Raw genomic sequence first — 14,144 nt, 5'->3', positions numbered from 1 at the left:
ATCGGCATAGTGGTGAGTAGATAGAGTGAATTTTCATTTTTCAGTGAACTATCCCTTTAACTACAGCCTGGACCACATCACATTGAGGGATGTGATTAGTGAACACAAGCATTGTTTCTCCAGAAACTGAATTAAAGGGCTTCACTCTGTCTAGAAGAAGATAAATTAGTGTGTCTCATATTTAACATGACGCATCAGCCAGTGGGTTTTCAGAGAGGTCGATCCGTTCGGCAGACTTCACCACAAAGCTGGCCGACAGTGGGACCAGTGGACGAGGCGACCGTGGTCGACGGGGTGTCTACTCTGATTTAAATATAACATACACGAGCACCATTCTGTCACTGTCTGGATCATTTGCTGCTAAAAACTGAAATCCAGATGTGACATCTGAGAAGTTTTTTAACATTCTTTGTTCCTTCTTTAATCATCATTTGTTTAATAGTGACTAAACAGAGACCCCAATGTAATTAAACTATAACTAGTTAAAAATACAAGTCAATAGATGAATTCACAACACCAATAATTGTTAAATAATTAAATGGATAATTAGTGACTCAATTATTGTAATTGAGTGTGAAAACAAGTCTAAAGCTGGAATCTTGTTTTCATTCACCGCCATTCACTTCATTTAATTCCTCTATTTATCTGTCAGCAGCTCATTTTACTCAACTCTTTCTTTTCCTCTTGTTTTGGTCGGAACTCGGCTGTAATCCTTCATTTTTATGAGATGACTGAGGCCAGCAAACTTACATGAAAACCCTGGAAGCTAAATATGTTGAGTACCAGCATTTTTCAGCAAACTGCCTGAAAGACGACAGAGAAACTGTCATGACAGAAAAACACAAGTCAATGTTCCTTCATGTTTCTGATCTTACTATTTAACTAATTTAATGTTTGTAAATAATTTAACTGATGGTTTGAGTTTAGTTTTTGTTTTTTTGATTCATTTATCATACTTTAAATGTTTTTTTGTCAGTTTTGAGGCCCCGTAATAACCAAACAGTGTTTTCAGTTTGCCATAAAAGTCTCATTATTTACTTCTATATATATTAACATCAACAAAACAGAACACAGAACACACAGTGATGTCAAGTGTAAACAGGTGATGTTGAAAATCAGCGTCTGTTACACACACTTTCATTGAAAATAGCATGTGAATCTACAGTCTCCTGCATTAGCATCAGGTCGTACTTGCATCACTTTCCTCAGTATTGTCTTTGATTACAACAGAGTAGGTTAAGTCCAAAGTAGAATACAGTAACCACTCCCTTATTCGAGGTCCCACACATTATACCAGCCTCAGCAACACCCTCCAGTGTTCATGTTGGGAACTACAGTCCAGCACATGGAAGCACTGCAGAGGATGCTCCTGCTGACATCAGAGGAAAACGGGGGCACTGGATGAAGAAACGATGAGAAGATGGAGCTTGTTTCTGAGATTCTCATCGAGTCGTAGCTCATCTATTGCTAATTTTTATTCTTTAAGGATTCTAACAAGCTCTTAATCCTCTCACTGGCCGCCTCTCGTCTCTTTCCCTTGCGACTTTTGACCCCTGCGACCTGTAAGGGCATGAGGAGTTGAACCAGTCCCCAAGGTCCGGTAGTGTTGCCCTCAGTGTGACGTCTGGGTGTGTTGTTCTCCCTCTGCTGGAGCAGCCAGGTGCTCTCCTGACACAAAGCCACGAAGCGGTCGAGCTGGGAGGCGTTGACGTTCTTGCTGACGTTCAGGGAGGTTTCGAACGGGTTCTGGATGTGCAGCGGCGTCACCTCTGGCTTGTTCTGCTCTTTACCCTGGAGAGTGAGAAGAGGGACAATGTTGGCAGATTGAAGCACATTTGTGAGCAGCAGCAGCAGCCATGAGCGCAGGCCTGTATACTGTATGTTACGGTCCATCTATCTAGTTGGTCATGGTTTGAACTCTTCCCTGCTGTATCTGGGGCATCCTCTCCTCTAAGGTTGGCAGAGGGAGCGCTACGGACATGGTTCTGGAAGAAGTTTTGACTAGAGTCATGAAAAAGGAGAAGAACTTGAGAGGGGCAACGAATATGGCAAGAATGAGCTTGGCTGATATGAAAACCTGCTTTACACACCGAACATGCGGCTGAAGCAGATATGGTCCATGCTTGTGTTGAGCAGTTGCCGCCGTCAAATGAACCATCAATATGTGGGTCAGAGAAAAGTCAAGAACCTTCCATGGCACTTTGCATCGTGCCATATCCCTGCCTAGAGCCTGACAGTAATGGAGCCGAAGAGATAGAGCCACAGAGTTGGGGGTGGGGTCAGGAGGGACAGAGGATGGCAACATAAAGCCATCAGTCACGGGAGTGGAGCGAACCGGAGAATTGTGGCACCGTAAAGCAGATTTATGGCTGTTGCTCCGCTGGTGAAAGCCTATAGGCATTGGTCACGGCCACTGTCTACCTGAACGCTTCCTCTGCTGTGTCAAACTTGATATTAGTCTCATATATTAGGCTGCAGGGTCTCCCTTTCCCACCGACATCAATTCATTAAAGCACAGGCACTGGCAATGTCCCCGCAACTCATATACTGCATCCAAAGCACAAAAACCCAATTTATCAAGTAAATTACTTCAGGGAAAAGGAATAGGTGATAAGAAGCATATTATTCAATGATACAAATTTCAAAACATAGGTTAATTAACTCTCCCATATGGCTGTAGAAGAGAAATTGGGCCTGAATACACCCCCTGATATAACTTTGAGATGCAACAAGACTTGGAAACAGATTTCTGGCCCATTTACTTTGACCTTGTCTCAGCATTTTGTTTGGAAAACTCATAGCTGAACCTTGGATGCTCTCTCGCTGCCTAAAAGAAGCATTACACAGACGCAGACAGGCAACATCCGAATAAATATGGGTTTAAATAGAACAAACACGTATGCATTTGTTTACACTAAGCATGATGGAGCTTCTAATTGGGATCTTATCTCATGGGCCCCGGGCCAGCTGTCATCCGACTGTGGGGGAAGACACAACCCACCCGAACACAAGCCTTCATTACCAGCAGATTTCCCTGTCAAAGCTCGGCTCTGACACTGGGAGGGAAAGTTGAAAAAGGGATGAACAGGCTTTCGTTTAGTGCTGAAGTTCTCTACGAGTGTCTTTTAATTTAAGCTGTTGGTTTTCAGTGATGCAGTGGTTAGAATATAAAATGAAATGTATTAAACATACAAGTAGAAAAATGGCACAAGTGTAGGACGGACTATTTTATGAGCAGAAGCTGGCTGATAAGGGATTGATGAGGTGGCTCATACAGATATCAAGGATGACCCTGTATTTTGTTTCTAACAAATATACAAAAAGATTCTCAAACAAATCTCTTCTACTTTTTCAGTTGAAAGAATTGTGAAAAGGTAATTTAGTGAGTGGAACATAAAAATAACCTCAGTGTCAGCAGTTGACTATAAAACTCTGGTGACACTGATTCTAAATTATCTCAATTACACCATTACTACTGTATTTCTGCACTGACAGTTCTTTTTACTTCTGGCTCGAAATACAGTGGGGTGGGTCCAAAAAGCACTTTCAACATAATTACCACAGTATAATGCAATACAAACACATTTGCAATGAGATAATATAAACAGCTTAATATATGAGCCCAGTAAATGTATCCATCTAGTTTAAATTGTGAGGATGAACAGCAGCCGGTGTCCTATTGGAAAGCAGATATTTCCAAACATGGCACATGCAACATAACAAGTTGTTAAAGTGACGGCTTTTGGTCAGTCAGACACAAGTTATCATCTCTGATGTCTTTATGCAGATGTGACTTAATGTTTAAAGAAAGAGACACTATTCTTGCATCAGGCTGCTGGTATGTGAGAGGAAACAGTGAGGTTTTATTGTATGAAGGAAAAAGGCTGTTTTCAGTCCTCATCAGTGATGTATTTATTTTGCCACTGGTCTCACAATTAAAATGTTCTTTATATAACAAATTAGCTCTAGTTTGACTCCTTCTCTTTGACAGTTTCTCTCCTCTGTGCACATTGGCAGTTGGTGTAGTTTTTTGTAGGTATTAACAAGTTCAATTTAATAGAGGGAATGATCAGAATCATACAATAACTTACACTTCCTCATAAGATAAGTGAAGTAGCCTCGTAGAAAATAACCCCGGAAACGCCACGTTATCTCTCAAACTGAGACAGTGCGGTACGGATCCATAGTTTTTCCCACAGCCGAGTTGAGTGAACCGAGATAAATTCTAACCAGGGTGTTTGAAGATGATCTTTTCTCAGTTCCATGTTGGTTTTGTTTGTAGTTTTATTACACAAGGCTAATATCTGTATGCTTGAGAAACTACAACAGAGTACGTCTCTGTTGTAGTTTCTCAAGCATACAGATATTAGCACAAACTATTCATGGTACCATTTCTTGAGAAAAAAAAAATACAACTTATTTCAACGCCAGACAGTATAGTGTTAAATGAATGTTAACATAATTAAGGGATACCTAAACATTTGTAAGACCTACTATGTGATATTTTAACCCATTAAGACTTTTTAAGGCCTAAAATTGTGAATATAAAAATTTAGACTTAAAAGAAAACATTTAAGACCCTGTGGAAACCCTGCTCAGATGGTGCACAAACAGTAAGTGACATGATTTTAAGTTGTCTCGTTTATCTTGTTTAATTCCTTTTTCCTCACATTCTCTATGTAAATTGTCTTGGTGAAGGTTTTACTCATTAGTGAAGTTGGAATGAAAAGATGGAAAGTATGGGCAGGGGGTGTTGGTCGGGTTATTGTTGTAGTTGCACAATATGTTTTTCCTTTTTCTTCCTGCAGCATGAGCTCACAGTGTTTCCTGTATTTAACACGTTATGGTGCAAAACAGATTGTAAATAAGTGACGAATTTAGTACAGTACTGTTACAAAACTTAAACCTAGCTTTGTTTAATTGTTTTTCTCTGTGTCAGTTTAACCTTGGGCACCTGCAGCCTATTTACATTGATCGATATATCTGATCTTAATCTAATCGGATTATTCAATTTAAACCTGAGTCGTGTTGGAACTGCTTCAAAGAGATTAGATCTGATCAAGCAAGATTTCCTTAGTGACAGCTGCATAAAAGTGTCTTGTGCATTTACTTAAGAGAAACTAACATTAGACTTTTAATCCGATTTAACATAAAAATTAGCTTTTCTGCAAAGTGCTTTTTTCAATTTACCTTTAATATTAGTTTAACAATCGAATGACAGCATTAATTGTCATCATTGGCTATTCTCTGTGGTTACATTTGACTATATAAAATTGAAAAATATCTACCTTTCTGATATTTATGGACATCTTGCTGAATGGAAAGGTGGCGTAGAAGTCAAAGAACTCACAAAGGAGCTGCTCTGAAACCAAAAAAAGTGAGAAGTCATGTTAGCACGAGGGGCTTTGGACAGAAATGTTGTTATCCATTAAAGTGAGTTGTGGTCCCACAGCCCTGGTTCCACGCTCCCCTGCTCACCTAGTGTTGCCGTGTTGCTGTGGAGCGGGATCTTGCTGAAGTTGCTGACAAACGTGCAGTCGTTACCTTCAATCACGCTCTTGTCTGCGGGACCTTGTGGGGAGAGAGCGGGCACACGAGTTAAATGGCTGCCTTTACACGCCTATGGCCATAAACAAGACACTGAGGGATGGGGGAGTGGGGCGGACACATAGACACAGAGGACGGGAGAGAGAGAGAGAGAGAGAGAGAGAGAGAGAGAGAGAGAGAGAGAGAGAGAGAGAGAGAACAGGTGCATGTAGATGTGTGTATATCAACAAAAGCAGAGAACATGGATCATGTACTGTTTGGCTGCTTTACGTCACCAGCCGTGCCCTTGTTACCGATCTCCTTCACCACAATAAGGCCGGTGTGTGTGTGTGTGTGTGTGTGTGTGTGTGTGTGTGTGTGTGTGTGTGTGTGTGTGTGTGTGTGTGTGTGTGTGTGTGTGTGTGTGTGTGTGTGTGTGTGCACTACACCACTAAATAGCTGCCTGTGCGCTTACAGTGTGTGTGTCCGGAGGAGGCGGGGTCATCCACCTTCCCAGAGTGATGGGTCTTTTATTGTACAGTAAGCACTCTCTGTGATAGAGTCTGCGCTAAACGGGGAGCCGAGGAGGGGGAGGTGATGGGGGGTGGAGGGGGAGGTAGCGGTGGGAGGAGGTGGAGGGTAGATTGCTTTTGGAAGGCAATTATCAGGCGGCCAAGGTGACGGAGAGGAGGAGAGAGTGATGGAGGAGCTGCAGTGGACTCGCAGACGCACTGTGTGTGTTGGTTGTTAAATCATCACAGGACGCAGGACTCCCTGTTCATTACAGATGTACACATGCTAATGCTAATACAGGCCCTTTAATCACTAACGGGGTCAAAATAATAAAAAAACTAAACCGGGATTGCAGGCAGAAGTAAATAAGGTTACTGCAGTCGCTCTGCGGCTACAGATGAAGGACATGTTTCTTACTTTGTGCTGCATAGTCACACCTGTAATTGACATGCTGCTGTTGTATTTTGTCATTGAGAGGTCAAAGAAGCATCGAGTCCTGTAGAATCAGCCTGTATCTCAAACCAGACGTACTCTGGTTCCCAACCCACCAAGAGCAGAAAGAGGGAGCTGAGGATTCCTGAGATGCTTGACAGGATAGGAAAGCTGAGAAAAAATATTCTGCTGCATCAATTTCTTTAATTCTTTCCATACTAGGTTTTAATCTTTCTTTTTGTAAATTATTGCATATTACTTTACATTTAAAAACCGGGAAACATCTCACTTTTCGGGTTAAACCTCCCACAACTGGTAGAGTTGTGACAGCTTCATTTTTAGGGGTCACGCAAAAAATACTGAGAACTTCCTTTCTTGTTCTCCTTAGCTGCTTTCAGACAGATGATACACTGCGGAGCGGCTGTATGTGAGAACGCAACTGTCTGAGTGAGAGGCTCCAGAATCTCTCCAGAGTTGCTCCTGCCAGCCCGCTAGTAATAACGGAAGGAGCCCATGAGAGAACACAGCAGGAGATCCTCTGGAGGATTCACTGCAAGCCAATGGGTGTGTTTAATTAAGTTTTTAATTCATGGATCTTGATGAAAAAAAAAAGACATTTTTAGTGGACAGATATTTTAGTGAGTGTGTTTATTGAGTGTGTGCAATGTGCTGCAGATTCACATGAAAATCAGCATCTAGTGCATTTAAATCTAGTTTCATTGTTGACTGTTGGGCCTTGGCGGCGGTATGCTCTCTACTGAGTGCCCTTCTAGTTTAGTTTACTGATGATGGAGGAGTCCAACACGTTGGTGCACGCTGTGTGGTGTCTGGAACCTTGTGGCAACGGACCTCCACTGTGCATCTTTTAAAGATGCAGAACAGCATTAATTTAGTTCAAGAACAAATGTCTCCCAGGGCGAATCACTTCAGTGCCTGAACAACAAGATATCTCCTGAGTGACAGGTCGTGCTGGGCAATACCTGCAAGCTCTCTGAGTTGGTCCAGTGTGGGGAGGATTGGAGGGTTCCTCCTCTGCAGGAAGAACACCACCATGACGGTGAGGGAGAAGTTGGTGATCCAGGCGCCGGGGATGCTGCTGGTGAGGCCATGAGTTCGGGCCCAGCAGCGGATGGTGAACACGAGGCAGCGCACCCGCGGGTCCAGCTCTCCGTATAGGTAGAGCAGCTCTGTGCTTTTCATCGCCACCCTGTGGAGAACACATACGATTACTGCTCCTGCTGTCAACTACTGTGCTGCATGTTTTAATGGTAATATGAGTGTTTGGACGAAACAAACAGGTGCAGGCCTTAATAAATGGTAAACTTCACTCTGCAGCAAGAATGTAAAAACATTATTTATTTTTATGTTCTGCATTTGGGATGAACGATTGGACTGAGAATTCATTGTTGTTAAAATATGACCAATTATATAACTCAAACAAATAATTGGCATTACAGGGCACTTAATTAACCAAGTAACCAACTGGACTTTAATGAGTAGACATCTATTTATTCGACAGCCAGAGCTTGTGGAAAGCACTAACATATACTAACTGTTGGACATGCTGCCACGCAACCTCTCTTAAAATATTAAAACAATAATAACAATAATGATAAACTTTAGTACTAGTACTTTTCTTAAAATTATGAAGTGCTTAACATCAACAAAAAATGGGAATTAAAAGAACAGAAACAAGAGAAAGGTAATCACTTCTTAATACAGGAGAATAAAAGTTACAACATGAAAACATTCATAAAAACCTTCAGATAAAAAGGTTATCAGAGGAGATTTAAACGACATGAAGAATTTTGCCTGTCTGATCACAATACGTAGAAAATTCCACAGTTTGAGGAAATAAATATGAAAATATCTAATTTAAAGAAGGGCCAGTAAAATGTTTATCAATTGAAGGCCTGTTGTTAACACTTAGTGTTATTAAACACTCGGACAGACCTGTGATTAAAGCTTTCAATAGATTTTAATAATATCAGCACAGTCTGAACTGACAGAATGAGAGAGTTCAAAGATAAAATGCACATCTGTGTTGCAACAGAGAAACTTTGAGACGCAGAATATCAAAATATCAAGGGTCAGTGAAACTAAAGTCACAGCAAAACCACCACTAGAGAGCAGCGTTCAGTTTGTCAGTCACTGACCCCGTCACAGCTGCTGGTAGTTTCCTTCCTCTCTCTGACACACACACACACCACAGACAGGAAAGTGCTGCGCTTCAGAGAAACTGCAGTGGTTTTCTGTACGTTGGCAGGTGTGCCCGTGTTGCAGAAGTGAAACGCAAACAAGCACCCGTGTCGGCCTTCCTGTTCAGTTTCTCTGTAGCGAGCATGCAGCCATGGCAGAGTTTGGTTTGTGTTTGGGGCTTTAGCAACAAACAAAAACAACAAAAACAACATTCAGGACAAAGTAAAAGTATCGTCTGTGAAGCAGGAGACCTATGACCAACTCTAATTGACATTTCGACTCATGACTGTTCCGCTGCATGAAACTGATCTGTTGGTTACTAAAACCTTGCAACACCAGAGCCACGTAAACAAACCTTTCATTCTGTGTCGATGTGGTGATTAGGCGATTCAGGCTTAATTTGTGTGTTCAGGGGGAATACCTGTTGTTGGCTGTAAGGTCGCACTGAAAGCCAGAGGGCTGGTGGGCGAAACGGACCAGGGGGCACCTGGCGTTGAGAATCTTCTGCACCCCGACACATCCCGGCCCAAACTGGTCCACACACTCCCCGATGACGGAGAGGATGCTCTGGGTGACAGCGCGCTCCGAGCTGGCCCTCTTCATCTGATACTCCAGGGATAGACCGGATTTTGGCTACAAAGAGAGAGTTTGGAGATATTGAATGATGCTTGATCACTCGCCTCTTTTTACCTGGCACACTATGTTTCACACCAATGCACAAATAAAAATAAGTTAAAAAAATAAGAGTTGCAGATTGTTTAAAGCTATCAAGGCATTAAACATCCTAGCTCCGAAATACATCTCAAAAATCTGATCTCAAAATCTTCCTCTTTTTGAAAGATTCCGGGATGTTTGATTTGCCTTTACTTTACTGATTTGCATACTGTTTTTATTTGTTTTCGTCATTTGTATCACTTTATATCTTATGTGGCCAATGTCCTTTTAGTCAACTGCATTATCTGGTTTTCTTTGTAACATTGTTCAGAAAAGTGCTATATTAATCATGATTATATTATTGTTATTGCTATTGATATTGTAGGTTATTATTTTCAAGGCGCTGGCCTGACCATCAGGAGCAATGTGTTGATTCAGTGTCTTTCCGAGTGCCTGAGACACTGAACACTGAGTAAATGATTAACTGTTTCTGCTCCACATGAGATGATAGAACTCAACTACAAAGAGTCAGATGCAATATGATGACAATCCCTGACAATCACCTGCGTGTTTTTCAGGCTACTGAGTGTATTATTGTGGTAATTATTCACTTCAACTCCTCTCTGCAGCATTGATAAGTAGTACACAAACATTTAATATGTGGTTCATTCATTACGTATTATACAGCAGCTTCCATCTTTATCTGCTCACACCTACATTATACTGTTAACCATTTATTTAACCTATATACAAATATATGAAGTACATGTCGACATATATTCAACCCTATATATGTATTGACTGTTCACAAACGCTGCAGGCGATAATGTAAAAAAATTATCGTATATTATTCAACAAGTCGACTCAGTTTTTGCAATACCCTTTAACAGGATCTGCTACTACATCAATCACTAGGTTCCAACTGATTCTGAACTCTGCTGAGAAGGAAAAAAACAGACATCACACAGGTTCTGGCCTCATTACACTGGCTCCCTGCTGCTTGTAGAATTGATCTAAGGCCTGTTTATTGGTTTATGCAACTTTAAATGTCTCAGGCCCGGCCAATTTAACCAAACTTTAAAATCCACATATTCCTGCACGAGCCCTTAAATACTCAGCAGCTCCTTTCAACACTGTGCTTATTAAAATACAGGAGACACAGCTTCTTTTTTTTAATGCATATATTCTGTGGAACAGCCTACGAGCACACATCGAACCGTATTGTACTTAATTCTTTTTATCAAGATTCTTGACTTATTCCTGTATTTTGTAAGGGTATTCATACTGTAATTTAATGTGAAGCACTTTGAATAACTTCTACCATATGAATTGCGCTTTATAATTGAACTTTTTATATCAAAAATGTGACCATGCACCTACTCCTTCTTCACAAGAAGTTATCAAGAGAATAAACTATCTTCTCAGTGTTTCCCAATAACTATCTAAACTGTGTTGGAGAGCCATATTCCAATTTGTTCTGCAGCTCTTCATATAACATAAAACATCTCTAACTTGGTGTTTTGCTGCATTGGATAGCTGTGTGCAGGGCTATTTGCCATGGGCTGGCTCACGTGCTTGCGCTATCATCCATAAAGTTGTTACCCTCCGTGCAGACAGTCTCATGGTTTCAGCTGCAGTTAGTTGTGTGCATAGCTGCAAGTGGCAAACAATGCAGTTGTCTCTTACATGTGAGAACTTGTCTTACACTCTTTCATCTGTATACGTGTCACTCACATATGCATCCCCATGACTGCCATACATTGAATTAATTCTGTGGGAAACGCTCCTTTTTTTTATACTTTCAAATCATTTTACTCTGCTAAAATAATAAATTTAACCAATTCCACTCAACAGTAGAAGCAAATCCTTCGTCTCTGAGTCAGTTTTCAGAAATTAATCTAATTTAGTCTCACAACACTAACAGACCACCCCAAATGCCATTATTACCATCTTTACGTTCCTTCCACTGATGCCATCCAGGTCCAGAAACATGTCCAGGTCACAGCCCAGCTTACCGAAGCCGTTCACCGACGAGCCAAATGGTTTGATGGTGCATTCTGGGAAATAAGCGGCAGCGATGTCTTTGAGCAGAGAGCAGACGAGGAAACGCAGCCTGATGTTCTCCTCTGTTAGTTGGTAGGATTCTGTCAGGTGGGTTATCTGATGGTCTATCTGAGGGGAAATAAGCAGAAAGCCCAGGGTTCACACCATCTTTGAGGTATTATCTTGTGTTTTACAGATTAATGGATCTATTTAAATGGATTTCACACATACACTTAATTAAATCCAAGTTGCTGGACTAGTCCTTTAATCTTAAGTGTCAGTCTGGGTATGGTACTGCACTTACACTCTCCTCTCTGGACAGTCTCTGCATGAGCTCATTGATGGGAGGGGTGGTTTGTGGTTGCCTCTGTTGTCCTGCCTGCTGGTTTGATGAGTCCACAGAGTTGAAGTTCCTCAGTGACAATAGTCTGGATTTAAAAGGCACCATGGATTCATGGCTGACAGTGGGGATGTTGGCACCTTCAAGTAATGAGGCAACACTTTCCTGGCTGGAAAACTCCACCACAGCATAAACGCCCTGGAGAATAACAGCAATGGTAGTGAATAAAAAGAATCCCAGTATAGCTGTAAAAGGTTTTGTGTGCGGATCATTAATGTGAGAAAAGACTCAGGTGTGTTTGGTTGGTCACTTACGTAGCTTTCATAGAAGAAGTGTTTCTTGATGTCGCCATGTTTGGATAAATCCTTGAGAAACTTCTTCTCATTGGTTCTGGAGTGGCAGCTGATGAGAACAGATCTCTCTGCTTGTTCTTGTCTCTCTGCCTGGACGACATAGAGCGACTTGGATCCATATTTCACATCTAATGACAAGGAGCAAAATATTCAACACCTACATGAATAACTTCACTTCTGTCTTTGAGGGAGACTTTTATTTACTGGGTCATTCACTGTCAAATCATCACTTAGCGTTGACTGGTTAATAAATAAAGCAGATCTGACATGCGTTTCTTGCTGTAAAACCAGTGGCTCACAGCATCCAATAGATGAAGTATTTCAAATTATACCTTTGGAACCAAACTCTGATGTGTATCGGATCCTATCAGTGTGCATCACTGTCAGACATTTTCTTTTGTCATTTCTCATGATTGTTCTAAATATTGTTATTTTGTTGTCTGTTGCTTTCTCTTTTTTACACCCTATTTTTTCCCTTTCACTCTTGTCGAGGCATAAGGTTTGAGGATGTAAGCCCTATGAGGCAAATTGTGATGTTGTGAATATGGGCTACACAAATAAACGACTTTTTGACTCTAACTTGCCATATCTCGCTTATTATGGGTCACAAAGAAATGGTTCTGTTATAATCATTAATAATGCAGTTATTATTTATATAGGGGATAGCATGCTGTTTAGATGAATATGGAGCAAGAAGAGCTTTACAACGGTATGAGAAAAAAATCGGTGACTTGGTCAGCTCATATTTCCCTTAATTAGGATCCGAGACCCCTAATATTTCAGTTCCATCGATTTGTCATGTAACCCAATCAACATGGCATTTCTTTAATATCTGTGGCAGTGAAAACAAAGGTGTGATGATTTAACATGGAATGGAGCTACTATACTTGTTCTCCTCCCTGTGTGGTTAGTACATGCTGCTGTTGACTAATAAACAGCAACAAGGCTTTGCCATACTTTCGACATGTATGATTTTCATCAGCCCCTGAATCCAGCACAAAACTTCTTAGGAAAACCGACAGTATAACAGCGTGTGGCACCGTCATCAGTCTAATGCAGGTCAGACTTCACACACACACACAAGAGTTCCATGTGTGACATCGTTCAGTCTTATGAACTTTTACAAGCAACGCTTCTAATCGGCATGTGTCATCCACATAACAGCCTCTGATAAAGTCAAATCTTCATTGACAGAAACTCTGGAGAAGATTTAACAGGACTGAGACTCCCTGGTGGAAAAACACAACACCGAAGTTCTACTGAGACCTTAAAGATTCCTTACGTTTTTCATTGGCTATCAACCAAGTTGCACATAGTGAAAGACAGACACTGTAACTCAGAGATTAGAGATTTCTGGACGAGGTTTGGAATGAAAGTCACTTCGCAGGAGGCGTGTGCATACGAGGACTATCCCCGAGGAGAACAGCTTCGTGTACTGACCACTTCCGTCCCTTCGAGCCGCCTCCGCCTGCGCAGCCACAACATCAGATCCGATACTTCTGTGGAGAAACGTGTCGAGTCTCTGTAGACACTTCCCGAGGCTGCCCCGTCCCCTCATATGTAACCTGCACACCGCATAGGAGGACGCCATTACTGGAAGGGAGACGCTCCAAGGCGCATGCGCGAGGTTCGGACTACGGCAGCTTAGAGGTGCCACTTTGGATCGAACTCTACACTGAAATAATTAGAACAAGAATATTGTGAAGGCAGATTCAGCATTCACACTAATGAATGATTAATACATACACGTGGAAGGTTAACTTCATTTTAAAAACCTCTTTTGACTCAGCATATGTCTGTTTATGTTCAACGTGTCTTATATGTACCGTTGTACTGATGTACAAGTCACAACAACAAATCCCAAAACACAAAAATCCAATTACAAAACAATGATCAAATTACAAAAACACAACGACAAATTACAGAACACAAAAGACCAATCACACAACAATGCTCAAATTACAATACGCAATGACAAATCACAAAAGACAATTACAAATAAAAAAAACTCTACAGGAAATCCACACAACACATGTAAAAGACGAAAAATCCCAAAAGACAATTACAAATAAAAAAATCTCTAG

The 14,144-nt window shown here is 41.2% G+C and overlaps 1 protein-coding gene across 1 annotated transcript; it reads right to left on the bottom strand.

Annotated features, from left to right (window-relative positions):
* Positions 1–1,005: 1,005 nt before the first annotated feature.
* On the bottom strand, positions 1,006–13,709 carry LOC118098886 (mitochondrial poly(A) polymerase). Its single transcript, XM_035143128.2, has 9 exons — positions 13,501–13,709; positions 12,022–12,188; positions 11,672–11,905; positions 11,272–11,496; positions 9,092–9,303; positions 7,452–7,678; positions 5,479–5,571; positions 5,289–5,362; positions 1,006–1,791 (listed from the first exon to the last, which is right to left on the bottom strand). The coding sequence occupies exons 1-9, from the start codon at positions 13,649–13,651 to the stop codon at positions 1,468–1,470; spliced, it is 1,707 nt and encodes a 568-aa protein (XP_034999019.1). The 5' UTR covers positions 13,652–13,709; the 3' UTR covers positions 1,006–1,467.
* Positions 13,710–14,144: the final 435 nt, after the last annotated feature.

This window comes from Hippoglossus stenolepis, chromosome 19 (genome assembly GCF_022539355.2).
Source record: "Hippoglossus stenolepis isolate QCI-W04-F060 chromosome 19, HSTE1.2, whole genome shotgun sequence".
Taxonomy (NCBI): Eukaryota; Metazoa; Chordata; class Actinopteri; order Pleuronectiformes; family Pleuronectidae; genus Hippoglossus; species Hippoglossus stenolepis.
This window is presented reverse-complemented; position numbering and strand designations above follow the sequence as displayed.

Bases quoted from the DNA above. Each gene is read 5' to 3' on its own strand.
- LOC118098886 (XM_035143128.2), bottom strand. From the start codon at position 13,651: ATGGCGTCCTCCTATGCGGTGTGCAGGTTACATATGAGGGGACGGGGC. The intron at 9,304-11,271 runs GTAATAATGGCA...CTCTCTTTGTAG, and splicing joins GTGGAAGGAACGTAAAGATG to CCAAAATCCGGTCTATCCCT. The intron at 7,679-9,091 runs GTATTCCCCCTG...TGTTCTCCACAG, and splicing joins GACCTTACAGCCAACAACAG to GGTGGCGATGAAAAGCACAG.